Raw genomic sequence first — 18084 nt, 5'->3', positions numbered from 1 at the left:
CTTTGTCCGAGCCTATTTTTGAGAACGACCGACTTGCGATCTATCGATTGTTTGCCTAATCTGTTTACGCAAAGACGAATCTCTCATTCCTTTTGTACTTCTACTGTTTTATCATTAAACTCTATTCCTCTGTTCACCTCTCTCTCTCTGTTCATCTATCTCTAAACAGCGACCGATATTCATTTCCCCCTTCTCTTTGCTAATTATAATGTGACTCGATGATGATTATGATTACAATACCACGATGTTGAGATATGAAAATAAATTGTGTAAATATATAATTTTCGTAAAATCGTTGCTCTTCCCTTGAATCCCTTTCGATGTCAAACGCAGGATTTGCAAAGACCACATTTATTTGGTTACAAACATACAAACGTTACAAATGTACAGTTGTACACGCATACAGATTACAAAATACTAATAGATATTAAGAATTTTATGTATAAATAAATAGAGGTAGCTTGACGAATATATCTGATATTATATCACATTATTAATATCAGTTGTTGCGTACATCTGAAAAAAAAGGTTTAGTTAAAACTGATACGCAAAAATAATGTAATCGATGAGACTTAGATTATCGTTTGTAGAGACACTTACTTGGCGTTGGGTAGCTGAATACGGGGTATCTGGGTGCGAATGAATTATCTGCACCGAAAACATACTTCGATTCGTCGTCATCCCTGATGTGTTGAGCCCCTGATGTACATTCCTCGTAGGAAGGTGGTGCTATATAAAAAATCGGCTATTGAGTGTCCTTTAAACAGTTAGTATTAAATTCAAGTTTCTTACGTATGTTCCAATTGGGTTTCGGTCGGTTTGGATCGACAAAACCGATGTTCTGGGAACTAGGTCCAGGTCCTGGAAGAGGAGCAGTCGGTTCGAGCGATGAATAAGGAGGCGGGTTAGCTGGCATAGTCGCAGGTCCATTTTCTGACTTAGTGGGATTCGGAGGTGCAACGTTTACGTCCTCTAAAGGAGGTGCAGACGGTGGACAATAGAGCGGTACCGTTCCAATCAAGACGGGATAGCTCCTTTCAATTCTGGTATGCCTGATTTCACAAGCGAGCGCAATTAAGTGACGTATCGTTTTTGTAACAAATAACTTTCTATTCAACGATATCAGAGTTCGAGTGTTTCTCAAATCTAAATACGTTCATTCTTGCCAATAGTGATTAGTCAGATTGTATCACAAGTTTCTTATTTCTTCTCGATTCTTTTTTAGATTATCCTGTCTATCTTTGATAAGATTCAATGTTACTTACGGTCCCGAAACGTGAACGGTGGCGACCGTTTGATAAACCAAATCTATAATGCGGCAATGGAGCAGATTAGACGGTGCTATGGGCGGTATTCTCAACTCTGCCGTATATTGTCCGCGATCCGGGATGTGGCCAGAGGTTTTCGTCGAAATTATCGGGGACGTCTCATCTTTGCTTTTAGATGTCGCGTGGAATGTCATTTTCTGAAAAAAAAGGATTAATGTGGAAATACACTTTGGGAAGCCGACTTAAAAAGGAACGCTGCTCACCTGAACCAGTTTCGTGCACAGAGCCTCGATTTTTACGCTGTCGGACGAATTCTCATAATCGTACCTGGTGTTTATCACCTGCCCCGGTACGAAACCGGTACTCGGCAAGCTGATGCGCACACTCATCGAGCCAACATTGACGCAGCAACAACAGAAATCCTTTTTCGCCTCGTCGTCGATTCCTAACTGTTTCAAAGTATACAAATACTCGTTAACGTCGCAAATTGATAAATTGTACGGGGTGAACGAGGGTCGGATCCTTACACAATTGTGACGATGCTCGTTCAGATCCAAAGAGGAGACGACGGTGAAGGCTGCCTTGCACTCGTGGTCGAACTTCCACGGCCTGTCGATCACTACTTTCACAGTGTATCTAATTTGTCCGATCCTGTGCTCGAAACTACTCGGTATGTTATAGGGCAATTGAAATTCAAAAGGGTACTGGTTGGATCCGCTGGGAATCGTCACCCGCGATCTTGCTAGAAAAATGGTTCAGAATACAAACTTGTTTCAATTCATTTATCGTTGCTCGTCAGATAATAATTATAATTATTCATCGTAGACTTCGTTAGTTAATTTACTCACAATTATCTGTACTAATCACATTGTACTTGAAATGAAAGTATTCTTCGCGATTAGAGTAATGAACGGTTTCTGTCGTGTTATGCCCATGAGAATCCTTCGTACTTCTGGATTCAGTCCAATGTACACGTGCTTCTCCTTTAGCGCAGAACACTACTCCTATGACATAATCATTGACCGATTATCACCAATTTCTCCCAATTATCACGTTTGATAAAAGTAAAAAAAAATCGTGCGCGTTATCGCTTAATTCGAGACACCTCTCGAATAGAAATTCTGACAATCTGCACATACATAAATGATTTATAACATTAATCAACAATAAACATCACGCGGAACTGTTCACGATTAATCCTGGATCAGCCGCGACTTCCGTTTCGTATCGCAGCACGTTTCCTATCGTTATACCGCGCACCGTTTAGTGCACATCGCGAGGACTCCCCTATAAAATGAGCCCAAAAACGCCTCCCTACGACCATCCGTTCGGGAGTTATTGAGGAAAAACGAAAAGTCTTTTTAAAAGTTCACAGATTCGACGGGCGAATTCGCCTTCAGATTCTGCAATTCGCCCGAGGAATCTGTGAACTTTTAAAAAGACTTTTCGTTTTTCCTCAATAACTCCCGAACGGATGGACGTAGAGGAACGTAAGTACGCTCATTTTGTAGGGGACGACGAGATCTACAATTTCTGCGTAAAAAGAATTCGCTAGTGCCAATAGTTACAGAATTATTTGCAAAAAACTGTTTTTCTGTTTTTCGCCAATAACTTCCAAACGGATGGGCACAAGGGGACGTGTTTAGATCCATTTTGTAGGGAACGGCGAGAGCTACAATCTCTATATAAAGGTTTCTCGCTAGCATCAACAGTTCGCGAGTAATTTGCAAAAAACCGTTTTTCGTTTTTCGCCTATAACTCTTTAACTATTGGCACTAGCGAATTCTTTTTGCACAGAAATTGTAGACCTCGTCGTCCCCTACAAAATGCTTCTAAATACGCCCCCCTACGTCCATCCGTTCGGGAGTTATTGAGGAAAAACGAAAAGTCTTTTTAAAAGTTCACAGATTCGACGGGCGAATTCGCCTTCAGATTCTGCAATTCGCCCGAGGAATCTGTGAACTTTTAAAAAGACTTTTCGTTTTTCCTCAATAACTCCCGAACGGATGGACGTAGAGGAACGTAAGTACGCTCATTTTGTAGGGGACGACGAGATCTACAATTTCTGCGTAAAAAGAATTCGCTAGTGCCAATAGTTACAGAATTATTTGCAAAAAACTGTTTTTCTGTTTTTCGCCAATAACTTCCAAACGGATGGGCACAAGGGGACGTGTTTAGATCCATTTTGTAGGGAACGGCGAGAGCTACAATCTCTATATAAAGGTTTCTCGCTAGCATCAACAGTTCGCGAGTAATTTGCAAAAAACCGTTTTTCGTTTTTCGCCTATAACTCTTTAACTATTGGCACTAGCGAATTCTTTTTGCACAGAAATTGTAGACCTCGTCGTCCCCTACAAAATGCTTCTAAATACGCCCCCCTACGTCCATCCGTTCGGGAGTTATTGAGGAAAAACGAAAAGTCTTTTTAAAAGTTCACAGATTCGACGGGCGAATTCGCCTTCAGATTCTGCAATTCGCCCGAGGAATCTGTGAACTTTTAAAAAGACTTTTCGTTTTTCCTCAATAACTCCCGAACGGATGGACGTAGAGGAACGTAAGTACGCTCATTTTGTAGGGGACGACGAGATCTACAATTTCTGCGTAAAAAGAATTCGCTAGTGCCAATAGTTACAGAATTATTTGCAAAAAACTGTTTTTCTGTTTTTCGCCAATAACTTCCAAACGGATGGGCACAAGGGGACGTGTTTAGATCCATTTTGTAGGGAACGGCGAGAGCTACAATCTCTATATAAAGGTTTCTCGCTAGCATCAACAGTTCGCGAGTAATTTGCAAAAAACCGTTTTTCGTTTTTCGCCTATAACTCTTTAACTATTGGCACTAGCGAATTCTTTTTGCACAGAAATTGTAGACCTCGTCGTCCCCTACAAAATGCTTCTAAATACGCCCCCCTACGTCCATCCGTTCGGGAGTTATTGAGGAAAAACGAAAAGTCTTTTTAAAAGTTCACAGATTCGACGGGCGAATTCGCCTTCAGATTCTGCAATTCGCCCGAGGAATCTGTGAACTTTTAAAAAGACTTTTCGTTTTTCCTCAATAACTCCCGAACGGATGGACGTAGAGGAACGTAAGTACGCTCATTTTGTAGGGGACGACGAGATCTACAATTTCTACGTAAAAAGAATTCGCTAGTGCCAATAGTTACAGAATTATTTGCAAACAACTGTTTTTCTGTTTTTCGCCAATAACTTCCAAACGGATGGGCACAAGGGGACGTGTTTAGATCCATTTTGTAGGGAACGGCGAGAGCTACAATCTCTATATAAAGGTTTCTCGCTAGCATCAACAGTTCGCGAGTAATTTGCAAAAAACCGTTTTTCGTTTTTCGCCTATAACTCTTTAACTATTGGCACTAGCGAATTCTTTTTGCACAGTAATTGTAGACCTCGTCGTCCCCTACAAAATGCTTCTAAATACGCCCCCCTACGTCCATCCGTTCGGGAGTTATTGACGAAGAACGAAATTTGTTGTCAAAAGCGAAAGTGCTTGGCTAAAAAGTTCATCGTGGCGCCATCTAGCGCTCACGGCTGCGAACATGCTTCACTCCGACATGTACGGCAATATTTCTGCAATTTTCGTTTTTCCTCAATAACTCCCGAACGGATGGTCGTAGGGAGGCGTTCTTGGGCTCATTTTGTAGGGGACGACGAGATTTACAATCACTGTATAACAGTTTCTCGCTAGCATCAACAGTTCACGAGTAATTTGCAAAAAACTGTTTTTCGTTTTTTGCAAATAACTCGTTAACTATTGACACTAGCGAAATCTTTGTACGCAGAAATTGTAGATCTCGTCGTCCCCTTATCGCGAGACATCAAACTCTTGCAGTATTGTTCAATACTCACAGTATCACGCAACAAGTGTTACGTACAAAGTTTGTCTGCTTTGCATTACAATGATACCGATAACTAAGCATGTTATCGCGATTGGAAGCGCTCCCGTTCTCGGTCAAGAGCGAACGAGTTTAAATTTAACGATCAATCGTCGGGTCTTTAAAATCGAGCTGAGAATCTTCGGGTTTGAAAATTATTTTTAGCACATAGGTTAGAACAAATATTTCTAAATGCATCGTCAATTTTAAGGCTTACCTCGAACATGCTTGTCACCGTAAACGTCCACGATAATATTACCACTGACGCGTTCACCAGACAAGTACGTGGCACTAGGTCTATCAAAAATGATGCGAAATGATCTTAAAGGAGGCATGTTGTGATAAATGAAAGGGAGAGTGGCTTGCGTCGAATCGTTCTTATCGAGCGAGCTTGCTATCGTATAAAACTACGCACACTGAGGAACAGCGAACAGACGATACGTTCGAAACCGTGGCTCTACTGACGTCGCCGACGACTAAAAAGCCTCTATTATACAGATCAAACGTGTCAATGAATCACCGTATCACTAAAACAGGAAGCATCGAGAGATAAGGATTATCAAAATTATATCGAACAATTAGCGATAGGAAAATTAAATAAGATAATTTGACAATCAGACGAATGTCAGTAAGTGTGTACAAGTGCGCAGGATCGCGGCAAAACGGATTGCCTTCAAAGAGCCGTCAAGCTTCTTTTGGCCGGTATTCAGAATCGTTACGTTATATTTAAGAACGCCTTAAGCATTTGCTCGAGTCTGTTTCTCGTATAAATCAGAGACTGGAAACATGGGATGGACAGAGATAGCAAATGCTTAAGACGGTTTTCAGAATAAGCAACGACTTTGAATACCGGCCTTTGACCTGATTCCCCTGTGCTATCAAGCGCCTTATTGACAAAACTTTGACCACTCCTTGAATCGATAAATAAAGCGACGTTTCAAGCTACAATTTTCCGATCGCGTCATTTTAATCTAAGCATACAATTTATAAGTCTTTTAACGGGCGACCAATTGCGTTAATAGAAGCGTTAAAATCTAGCAGGCATCCAGCGTACGGATGACTTCCCAGCGGGAACCGCACGTTTGACTGGAGCCCGTGAACAATTTTCCGGTCCGGCAAATGCAGTCGGCGGTTACCTGTTGGACGCGTTTGCCGAAGTTGGCGGGAGATGTGCGAATTCGATCGCAATTCCATCGGACAGTTTATATACGTCGTATGTAATCGGCCGGCATCCGTTAAACCCAAAAGGGCTCGTCGCGTTGGTAACTGTCTCTGCGGTTTTACATGGGAATTCAATTTCCCTTGGGCTAATAACCGCTCGTGCCTTTGCCTTCCGGTCGGCATGTCGCGTATCGAAGGAAAATCCCTCGTCAAAGAGCAACGTTTAATTTACTCTCATCGTACGAACTCATTAGACACGATTAATTGCGCTGCTCCTTGGAACGCAATTTACTCGTTGCGAGGAGTTCCTTTTTGAAAATCGGGTCGATGCGTTTGCACGGTGCCTCGCCTCGCGAATTACGACGAACATCAGTCGAGCTCGACGATGTGAAACTAGTTGCAAAATTCATGGCCGAAGTCATTTCTGGTCGAAAAGCAATCCAAGTATCGCGAGTATTTATCTTATCGATTACACGAGCAACCATCGTCGTCGGCTTGTCCCTATCGTTCTTGTATAAACTGTCTTCGTCAAATACCAATATTAGCCATTCATTGAACTCTATTATCGTGCTACGTATTAAAAAGAAATGACTTTAAGAAGCATCGACCGTAAAGCCAGCACGTGACATTTGACTTGCCACCTCGTTACGCGCTCCGCCGTAAACCGCCTTGAGTATCCTAAGCGTATGACCAGGGTCGAATTGACAGAGAACACTCGAGGGATCTCGTATTTTTTATTTAATACAGAGTTGCCACCCTTGGGCCGAAGAGTAAAGAAATGGATCGCATTGATAAAGAGGCACGTGCGAAGTAGTGTGAAAGCCCGGGGGATGCCGGGGGTGGGAGGTCGAGATCTGGCAGGGGTGGAGATGGTAGCCGGAACGCTTTAACCCCTCAGTAACGCGGCAGCCTCCGTCCAGCCGAGGCACCTGTGTTCCACGCGTGTCCCTCTTCGACGTTCCCATCACCAATCGAGTTCCATTCTCTATCTCTTCTCTACCTGACTGGTTCATCGCGCTTTTATGAAGTCACTGGAAGTGACGAGAAGTCGTCGGGGACCGGAAGGGAGAAGACAAAGAGCAACGCTCATCCTCGTACGCTTGGGATCAACAGGTTAATTCGCAGAGGCTGTCCGAACCCACTGGTGAGTTCGTAATCTCTCGTTTGTTTATACGACTGGATATTCGAACAGGTGAAGATTAATTACTCGTGTGATTTGCATGTTCACTTTCGTTCGTTATCCGAAAACCGTAGAGCCAGCCAGCGGTACTCCTGTTTGTTATCGATTTCAGAATGATACCAAAATTAATTCGCCAAGATGAATGGGAAACGTGCACCGCTACTTTGTTACACAACCGGGTATTTATATGAAATTCGCATTTGCGCGGATCGTACTAATCGCGAATTGATTAAAATTGTTTCCATCGTACGGCCAATTTGGTTTCCCGTCGCTGCGAATCCAAATGCATTTTCAATTGTTGTGTCAGCGAGACATGTATTATTTATCGTTCGCGTTATTAGCTGTTTTTCATTGAATCCTTGGGAAATCTGTTTCGTTTCTTTGTCGGGACGCGGAAGTTACGATCGCTCGTTAACTTTATCTCGTACTATTAAACTTGGTTGCTCGTCGCGGTTTTTATCGCCACAATTTCGTTTCGCGTAACATTCAAGGGATTTAATCGATTTATCATGAGAAATAATCGTCGTTTTCAGGTGAACGGAGTGATCATTCTCCAGGCTTTAAACGCCCGCGGACGAATCCTGTAGAAAATCGTGTATTCTTTTCACGAGATTCCTCAAAAGAAGGAGAAAAGGCTTGGAGCCCCGGAGATGAAAATCGAACACGCTCCGAAAGGTCGGCGCGGATCGCTAGTTGGTGACCCGGAGCAACAAAGAGTCTCGCGTTTCATCGCCGCGGTGGAAGCACAATGAGCCCTGTACACTGTACAGGCTTCTATCTTCCCTCGGTAGACTGAGGGAGAACGGAGGAAAAGCACAAAGAGCGGCCGGGGGCGGAGGGCAGGGAACCGGAAAGGGAAAAGCATTCGTCGAGTCATCGCGCGGTGAGATGGCGACCAACAGCCCCGGACAATCGATACATCTGAAATCTCCGCGGAGTCCGCGACAGTTGCCGCAACTGCCTCAGATTCCGATCGGCGGTCAGCGAAGTCCCACGCAGCTGTCCGTGAACAAGTCGCCGCGCACGGCTCTTGTATTCGAGTTCCCACCGGAGTACTACCCCGAGACGCCCAACACGAACTTCGACTTCGAAGAATTCGGACGGGCGAGCGAGCTCGACCGAAACCCCAGAAGTCCTGGTTATTACCACCGGCAAGGATGCAGGAGCCCCAAAAGCGCCAACGCAGATCTGCTCCACTCGCCGGGAAGGAAATCGCCCGTGCCTCAGTTCACCGAGGGCAGAAAGAATCTGGGCAAGACCATGAGCTACCCACCGAGGAGCCCCATCTCCGCAGGTCCCGTGGTTCCCGCCAGGTCGCCCAGTTCCTCGAATTTCGGCTCTAAGAGCCCGAAGATGTTCGACCATCGGAAGAACTTCTGTTTCGGGTTGAAGAGTCCCATGTCTCCTACGATCGTGACCCACCCTAGTTACTCGTTCATCAGCCCGAAGCACTCTGAAATGAACCTCGAACAGCAGTGCAAGGCGGGCTACAAGAGTAACACGGGGTCTAGGACGTCGTCCATAGAAGGATCGTTCAGAGACAAGAACGACGGTCCTAACGAGAAGAAGAGCAAGAGGCCTGGACGCTTCAATCGTAGCCAGGGTTGTTTGAACGAGACTGGGAAGAGCCAGAGCGAGGGCAAAGAAGAAAATTACAGCAGGAGCGGGAGGAGCATCTGGAGGAGGTCGACCAGTGATTTAACGGATATGGACGCGGACACTGAAGTGACTCTGCTGTCCAGCCCGAGCAGGCGAGGGTCCATGAAAGGCGGTCTCGGTAAGTTTTCCTCCTGATCGCTCTGTTTACTCTTGCCGTAATTTGACATCGTCGATATTCTCAAGCTTCTACAGAATCCTCAGTTAAATCAAATAAGCTCATCTGTTCATTTTATATTGGAATATTAAGAAAGTCAATCTTTATATGTCTGACAGATCTAATTTCGCTCTGTAAGGTTTCTTTTAATCAAATCACTGGATAGTGGATTATTTGAGAATACAGTCTTACCGATTTGTATCACGTTTTGCTCGAAATCTTTGACCAGGAATTGGAGAGATCGAAGGGGATTAGCTCCAAACATCCGACGGATCCGGATAGTAAGTCGAGGCGGTGAAAGCGGAATTGGAACGCGAGTGAATAGGTTTTATTCGTGATCTTCTAAACGAGGACCCGATCCGGCTGTAAGAAATGATTACGCCGATTCGACGCTCCTATTCAGCCCCTGAGATTTTAATCACGTCGCGGCATTCAGTGGTTAAACTTATAAGTCTTATAACAAACGGAAACGAGAACGCCGAACTTTCGTAATGGGAACGCGCTTAAAACGATTAACTGGTAATAGCAGTGTCATCGATGAATCTTGAGGAACGATAAATAGTGAGCGGGATAAGACGGATTTAATACGGGCTGCCGGTGACAATTACGGAATCAACGCGCAATCGTGGAACAATTTATGCGAAACAAAATTCGTCGAAACGGCCGAATATAATTCAGACGGTAACTCGGCTGAATTTATGTTCCTCCGGAATTTATGCAGTTTCGCTTCTCTTGAATAATAATAGAAGAGAGAAATTTAACGGTTTGAGAAAACACGCCGGTTCCATTGTTATTATTATTATTATTATTATTATTAAACGCCTGGCCGAGGGAGAGGACGAAACGGAGGCCCGACGTGTAATATCGCGACGCACGCGGCAAGGAATTTTCCGGCCACGTGGACTCGTTCGCAGGTATGCCAGGAGCATTAATTAAAAACGATAATCCTCTCGCCCGTTACGCGCCGCTTTAGGACGAGAAGGAAAAGAATACAAATAAAATCCGTCCGCGTAACCGGTGTAGCTTCGTTAATCAGCACGCGGGTGCGACGCCTCGATGGTCCAGGTAATTAGACCGCCGTACGAGCCCATCTGATTACGCGTGTAATGTAATTTCGTGATTTCGCCGGTCACGAGGATTGCTCATGCGACGACGAATCGATAATTAACTCCCTTTGGCCTTCTCTCGGAGGTGCGCGACGGCTCCATTAATTAATTCTTTTTCACGCTCATTGCGTCTCGCGAACGCTTTTCGCGGTTCGCGCGGTTCCGTCTCGCCGCCGGGCGAATCGACCTATTTTTGGTTAGCAAATTGTTAATTAAAAATCTTTTGATTACCAACTCTCGCGTATTAAATACTGGGTCGTTTAAGGGAAATGTAATCTTGCTCTTTAACGAGAACGGTGGCGCAATTACTGCCTTTACTTACGAGAGAATCCCTTTGAACGAACTTCGCGGGTCGTATTCGGCGGAATTCCACGTTTCACGGAACCCTTCTTTGTGTTTCAGCCTACCTGGCGTCGCGGCGAGGTTCGCGCGACAGCCAGTGCTCCAATTTGTCGAACGTCAGCAACGAGGATGTCGGTCCGCTGAATTTCACCGCTCACCCCCGCGGCAGGCAGCGAAGGACCTCCAACTTCTTGGAACTACCCGGTACGGGCGCACGTATTTCTATCGTTTATTAACCGCTCGGACGAGATTTTTCCAAAGCCTTTGTTTAGCCGTTGGACCGACTTAAGTTCCGTGAGAAATTACAGACGTGTACAAGTTTCGCCAGCGAGAGCGGCGAAGTTTTTCCTTATTAGTACAAGCTTCAAGCTGCCAGAGTTTGAAGATTAAAAATTGTTTTCCGAACGCCATTTATAAAGTCGTTTAAAACCGGGCGAACGTGGTTGGCTCGATAATTAAGAATCGCTGCAGTTGATTCGTCCCTTGGAACGTTTTTCCAACAATCTCGCAACGAATTGAATGCCAGGTTTACCCCTCCGACCGTGGAGAAAACGGGGTCGAGTTATCAGATCGGGCATTGTTCCCGGAGTTTTTCATCGCACGACGTCGCGCCGTTTACATTGAATCGTATCGGAAGCGTCGTCACACTACAAGAAAAAACACTAGGTTCACTCTGTCGAAAAATGTGCTAATAATTGACTCTTGTGCAACAAAATCTTGGAAAAATTGAAGTTTTCTTTTTTCGCGATATTTCGAAAACCGCTTCAGATAAAAGTTGTAAGTTCTGAGATCCTCTACAAGAAAGATTCTATGAATTTTTCTTCTAACTTCGATATTTAACAAGTTAAGTACGATTAATTGGCAATTTATGGGTATTGAAAAAATCCGACCATTCCACCGTCGAAACAGCGAACTTTTGACAAAAAAAATCGTTTTTCCTCAATTACTCCTAAACCGTTGGTCTTACAGGAAAATTGCATACGACCTTTTTTGTAGCTGACGATTAGAGCTACAATTTCCATATAAAAGTTTCTCGCTAGCGTCAATAGTTTATGAGTAATTGATAAAAAACGAAAAAACAGTTTTTCGCAAATTACTCGTAAACTATTGACACTAGCGAGAAATTGTTACATGGAAATTGTAGATCTCGTCGTCCTCTACAAAAAAGGTCTGGTGCAATTTTCCCGTATCTCCAACGGTTTGAGAGTTATTGGCAAAAAACGAAAATTTTGCAAAATCTGAAGGGGTACCCCTTGGAAAAATCTCGGAAAAATGAAAAATTTTTTTTTTGCCAAAATTTCGAAAAATGCTTAAAATAAAAGTTGTAGGTACTATTATTATCTGCAAGAAAGGTTGTATACACTTTTCTTTCTATCTCGGATACTTCAGGGCTAATCGATTAATTATTTCTTCTATCGCTAAATACTTTGTAACAAGTAGAATTATAAGGAAGTTGCATAGAATTTTTCTTGTATCTGACAAAATACGTGTTCTTCACTTGAATAGATAATTTTTTAATACAGGCTATTCGAGGCTATCCAAGTGAACAGCACTGAATGATCTCCATTTATTTATGAAAATGTGATTCTAACGAGATACGAGATCGAATGAAGAAATACGAGACTAGTTTTCATTGATCTTTTTCTACTACTCGTAGAACATCGTTATTGGTTAGTAACAAACAAGGATCGAAACATGGTATTACATTGTATCAGCAATGTAAAGATGTCAAGGTAGCCTAGATAAACCCGTATATCTCGGCAGTCGAAGCCCATTTACGTGGAAAACGCTTTTTCATCCGCGTGTCAACAAAGAGGGGGAGAGGATCGAAGCTATGCCCTCCTCCAGGGAGCCTCGTAAGGGCAATATCGCGGCTCGGGATCGCGAAAATCATTTCCACATCTCTACCACTCGTCCTCGCTCTCCCTCGATATGCCTCGAGCCGCAGCATCAAACCTGACGGATTACCCAGGAGTATCCGAGAGGGCAGCGGTATCTGCGCGCCGGAAATTAATTACGCGGCTCGACGTCCGCTGGGTAAATACTTTCCGCAAACAGGAGCGAACCGCTGCCTTTCTCTCGGTCCGAGACCTCCCATTTACACTCAAACAGGCGACGACGTTGAGAACCATTGTTGCTCGTTTGCGTTATAAAGGGAGAAAAACAAATTACAACCTACCGATAATAATCCTGCGCGATAACGAGCTTCTCTTTTCTGACAGCTGTCATTAATAACCGGTAGCGCGGAAATAAATAATTGATACCACCACCGGTTTTCTTTTCTCGTCAATAATAATTCAATATTCCTTAAGTTCCGAAAGGGTCGATTGTTTTGTGAAACTGCGTACAGAAAGAAGTGTCTGACACGATAAATGTGTACGGATGGAAAATAAACTAGAGAGAAGATACTAGACAACAAAGTGTTCGACGCAATTGTGTCCCACTTCGAGGAGAGAAAAATGCTCGTGGAAATGTAAACGGCAGATGTGGGTGTCCGGGAATCGGAAATGTCATTCTATGCCGCTTTGGTACCGCCATTTTCGTCGAGCGCACGCAATATCGCGAATTTTTAGTCGGGTAAAGCCGCGATATTTTAGCCCTGTCGCGCAAATATTTAGGGAGAGGAATGAGTTCGGGAGATATCTCTGTTTGTACTCGGGATATCGTGTGTCGGGGGAACGACGAACGAACGCAAGACCTAATCGAACTTGTTACACACGCGGACAGGTACAGTAAATACGAATTAGGTGATCGTCAATTTTTAATCCCTGATAGATAAAAATAAAAAATTTACAGAGTGAGTCTCGATAAGAATTATTATATTCATTGATCCGATTGGAGTCTTGCACTAATTTAGAATCCTCAAAATACAAGAATTCATCCATTCAATAATCTCCACTAAATAAAAGATTCATATGAAAAGTGAACGATGGACGCAAAATCCGATAGAACTTGTTACATACTCGGACAGGTATAGAAAAAACGTATTAGAGGATTGCCAATTTTTAATCTCTGATAGATGAAACTAGAAAATTTACAGAGTGAGTAGAATTAATATATCCATTGAAATCTTGCACTAATCTAGAGTTCTCAAGATACAAGAATTCATCAAATTCAATAATCTCCACTAAATACAGATTGAATGAAGTATCAATTAACGAAATCAAGGAATAATTTATTTGACATAACAATTATTGATTGTTTATATAAATTCATTGAAATTTCATTTATTTTCTTTATTTATTATTATATCATAATCGAGCAGAGATTCTTGTAGATTTTTTGCCAGACAATAAAAGGTATTTAGCAACTCAAAGGTGCATCGCGCGTGGAATAAACGAAGTAGTGCAGGTCAGAGACGGGCCGCTTTCGCCCGGAGTGCCTCAGGATTCTTCGCGCATTTTCTAGTTATAACTTGGTCGCGAGCCTGCTTAATTATTCACCACTGTCTACGGCCTTGTCCCCCCTGCCTCCCGCGGGGAAGTTACCTCGCAACGTGTTTTTGTTAAATCACGGCCAATTACGGCACGCGGTTAAATTACTCTGTTACTCTTACGAGGATCAAAGAATAGAGGCCCCTTCTTTCCCTCCTCTCGCCACTTTTTATTCCGTCCCCTGATGTTTCAACGCTGGCGTCCTTCGTAAAAACTCTTGAGAGGATTTCTCGTTCGACTTTGTTCGACTTCCGTAGAATGATTATCTTATCAGCCGCACGCTAAAGGACCCACCGGCCGGTAAATGGTTGCCAGTTTGAATTCACGGATAATTAATCGCGACATAGACGCGAATGAGACGGCAGGCAGACGAGCTGGCATTGAAATTTCCTTCGAAACGCATATATCACGGCTAATTTTCAAACGGGGGCGAAGTTCCACCGTCGGCACCGTAATTAGATACCCGGGAGACGAAGACGCTTCTTGAGTGCTTCGTCGACTGTAACCGCATTAAACGACGATACGCAGGCCGCGCTTTGTACCCCTGGCACAATTTTCAGCCCTACAAACTTGCTCTACCGCGGAGTTTACTAACTGTTAGCCCACGATTGCCAAAATTGCCTATTCGCGGTTGCTCGTTTTTCATTCTTCAATTAATCACTTCAGAGACGAATTATTTTAAGTGAGAAAGAATAAATTTAATTTTCTTATTACGAATAATTCTTTTATTTCAATTGAGATTATTTTTATTTAATAAATATATAATATGTAAATATGTATGTATGTGCCGATGTCTCTTAATTACACGATTTCGTATCTCTTTTAATTAGAAGATGTAGAGCTTCTTTGAGGGTGCGCGGTTAGAATGGAATTTGAAAATAAACCGCGGGTGGATGGAGGAATAATTTCACGCAAAATGGACAGACTATTTCGCGAAAGGGTCTGATATAGTATGCATGAAGCTGCCTTTGGTCGAGTTGTAAACGCGAAGACCCACGATATTCCTTGGCTTACGTTTCAGAGAGCCTCTGTATGCCGGATAACCTAAGCGCTACATCCGTAGATTTCGCGTGCTATTCACCCACGCACGCGTGTAATTTTAGATAATTGTACAACACGTAATTGCAACACGAATTACAGAATCTTCTTGCGAAATAAATTTGATTATAAAATAATATTGTAAAACATCAGAGCCACGGGATATCGTTGGCAGACGTGGAAAGAATTTAATAAAACGGCACATCGGTGGAAGTTAGTTCGGGACCAGCCGTCGTCGTCCAGTTTTTCCACTGGAAACGCTGAACGAGATTCTGGCAATAACAAGGGGGATAATTCGAATTTTTCTCAAATTTTAATAAAACAGAAAAACAAACAAATTGAATCCGACCAGTGTTTTAATAATCTGAGAATACTTCGTTTCCCTGGATTTGTACGACACGTGGATTACGCGGAAAAAGTATTTAAAAAGTCATCGGTGGACCATTCGTACAGGAAATTGGCGATTCGTGGAAGGCAAAAGCTCTATCACGTCTCTTTGACGATTTTTTTCACGTTCAAAGAACTTTTGACGGTACGAGTGTCAAAGATGACATGGCACGTGTTAACGAGTTTTTTTGGTTATTTAAAACGATCAAATTCGCCGACCTTTGACCGGATTCATTCCATTTACCGTTTGAAATCAATTTCGTGTTGACCCACGATAACGTGAAAATACAATACGCTTCGCCGCTTTTCATATTTGGAGATTGAAATAAAAAGCAAATAATTGAAAATTGGTGAATAGCAGGGGAGCTATCTAACTAATTAATCAAATGTCCGAACGATATCTGTTTACGTTATCTGTTGTCCCGTTCGAGCTAACAGGCCGGGCTTTAATTAACTGTCCGCTGTGTCGATACGTTGCAGTGCCCGATCACATCAGACCGCGGGTGCACAGTTTACCTGAAAAAGCGTACAATCCGAGGACCAGCAACGATCTCTACAGGCTCAGAGCTTTCAGCATCACACATAAAGGAGTCGTTAATCAAGGCGATTCGATTATCTTCAGGCTGAGCAAGAGCAACACCTCCGTCAACAGTAGCAGGTAACTTCAATCAATTTTTTTCATTTCTCACAATATTTATTACGAGATTCTTATAGGCCTGAATTTATAGTCATTTCTCAGTTCTCAATCTCAGTTTTCAACTTGCTTATTTCATATCTATGTGTTTCGCGATACATGATTGATGAAAATTGAAGATATGTTTTTAAACATTTTATTTTATTATTGATTAGGATTTTTTAAAATTTCATTGAAGCGTCTATGGTCATTGAGGTAGAGTTACTCTCTTCAATAAGCAACAAGCAAAACTGGGAACTGAGAAATGACTATAAATTCCAGTCATAGTCTCTCGTGCCAAAAACAAATCCGGAAGCAGTATTGCTCCATCACGTTCCCGAAAAAAATGCATGATTTTCGGGAAAAATGAAATATTACATATTTCTGTACATAGATTTTTTTATCAATTGTCTATAGAATTCGTTTTGGCATGAAAAACTGATATAAAAATCACACAATGGATTTTTCTGTTGTACAGTGTAATTTTCCTATTGCCAAATAAATATATAATTCCATTGTTTCACGAACTGCAAAGAGTTCGAACCTGTAACTCGGTTCCTGGAAGTGTAAAGAGGATTGGGCCGCGCCGGAAAGAGTTGAGCCGAGCCGACACGCGTGAAATAACATTTATTCGACGGGATTCCCTCGCGTACTAGTACACGTATATGCGACGCGGGAGTGTCGAAGCCGATAATTGAGGCGCGTTCCTGGAATACCCGATTACGTTCTCCCGTACCACTTTCGAAATTAGTATTCTTGCTTCCTTTTCGTTTCTACTGACTTGTGTTCAATCCCGAGCTATGCAGAATAGGAACAATGACGAGCAAAATGCGCGACATGCTCGTTTCCATCGATCAACCCTCTCCACGACCCATCCCCCTTTTCCCACCCGTCCGTCCGCACATCCAGCTCTGCTTTTATCGAACTGACATTTAACCTCGATCGCCGTTGCGCTAATGATTAATTACCACCTCCACGTGCTCGGTTTTTTGGCTTTTGCATAACCTGTTGATTAAACTTGATATCTCGTTTCGTTGTTGTAACACCAGCCGGCGAACAACAGAGAATCGAATAAAGAGATCGCTGATTGGATAATTCACATGGAAGTCAATTAAACGCAGCGCTTTGTAAATGAATATTCAAACGCACAATGGGAATGATTGATTGAATTTCGCGACGCGAATCCGTAAATCCTTTTTGCTCTCTCTCTCTCTCTGAGAATATCTATCGCCTGTGTTTTATGACGGACGCGAGAGATCGCTGAAAAACGCTGACGGCCGGTTGTTTATTTCGCAATCGCGTTTTCCCGGTCTTCGGGTTCGATAAGAAATTGGGTTTCACGTCCCTTTCAAAGGGTCGATGAATCGATCGCGTTTCAAGGCCCTATTTCTTCTCGAGCATTAACAGCCAGGTAACACTTGCCACGTTCTCGTTAGGTATAATAAATTCGAGAAAGGAACTGCCTCCTCGGTAGATTAAAAATCAGCAGATGGAATTTTTTAACCAGTGTAATGTAAAATGTGTCAGTTATATCTTGACGTTTGCATAAAAATATATAATTGAGTTACTTAAGGTAGTATAAACCGTAAGATCTCTGGCAAAAGTTTAAGACATGTAATAAAAAGGTGTGTCCAATGTTTGAAGCAATGAACTTTTAGAAAAACTGATGATTACAGAGGAGTAAGACTCACCCCGTAGTATTCTAATACATAGTTTTGGTATTTTTTTTATTGGACGTGACTTGCAACTACACGTCCTATAATTCTTACTTTTGCATATTTTAAATAATATC

At 42.8% G+C, this 18084-nt stretch overlaps 2 protein-coding genes across 3 annotated transcripts in view; one reads left to right on the top strand and one right to left on the bottom strand.

The window, feature by feature from the left end:
• Positions 1-335: 335 nt before the first annotated feature.
• On the bottom strand, positions 336-5640 carry LOC108624192 (arrestin domain-containing protein 2). Its single transcript, XM_018023314.2, has 8 exons — positions 5376-5640; positions 2117-2272; positions 1796-2010; positions 1532-1717; positions 1266-1465; positions 793-1052; positions 601-729; positions 336-516 (listed from the first exon to the last, which is right to left on the bottom strand). Exons 1-8 carry the CDS (start codon positions 5491-5493, stop codon positions 500-502), a joined length of 1281 nt encoding a protein of 426 aa, XP_017878803.1. The 5' UTR covers positions 5494-5640; the 3' UTR covers positions 336-499.
• Positions 5641-7233: 1593 nt separating this feature from the next.
• LOC108624199 (uncharacterized) overlaps positions 7234-18084 on the top strand; it is a 26243-nt gene continuing 15392 nt past the window's right edge. For both annotated transcript variants that reach the window (XR_003389067.1, XM_018023323.2), the window contains exons 1-4: positions 7234-7463; positions 8033-9276; positions 10821-10964; positions 16100-16277. Coding sequence is in view for 1 of the 2 variants with exons in the window: in XM_018023323.2 (XP_017878812.1) it covers positions 8388-9276; positions 10821-10964; positions 16100-16277 (1211 nt within the window). In the remaining variant the exon portion in view is untranslated. The remainder of the gene's footprint in view (positions 7464-8032; positions 9277-10820; positions 10965-16099; positions 16278-18084) is intronic.

This window comes from Ceratina calcarata, unplaced genomic scaffold (assembly GCF_001652005.2).
Source record: "Ceratina calcarata isolate Rehan_Ccalc_2016 unplaced genomic scaffold, ASM165200v1 scaffold301.2, whole genome shotgun sequence".
In the NCBI taxonomy this organism is placed as follows: Eukaryota; Metazoa; Arthropoda; class Insecta; order Hymenoptera; family Apidae; genus Ceratina; species Ceratina calcarata.
The sequence above is the reverse complement of the archived record's forward strand: the minus strand, read 5'-3'. Positions and strand labels throughout refer to the sequence as shown.

Excerpts from the sequence above, each read along its gene's own strand:
- LOC108624192 (XM_018023314.2), bottom strand. The coding sequence starts at position 5,493 with ATGCCTCCTTTAAGATCATTTCGCATCATTTTTGATAGACCTAGTGCC. Across the intron at positions 2,273-5,375 it reads CGGTGACAAGCATGTTCGAG|GAGTAGTGTTCTGCGCTAAA; the intron begins GTAAGCCTTAAA and ends ATTATGTCATAG. Across the intron at positions 1,466-1,531 it reads TGTGCACGAAACTGGTTCAG|AAAATGACATTCCACGCGAC; the intron begins GTGAGCAGCGTT and ends CTTTTTTTTCAG.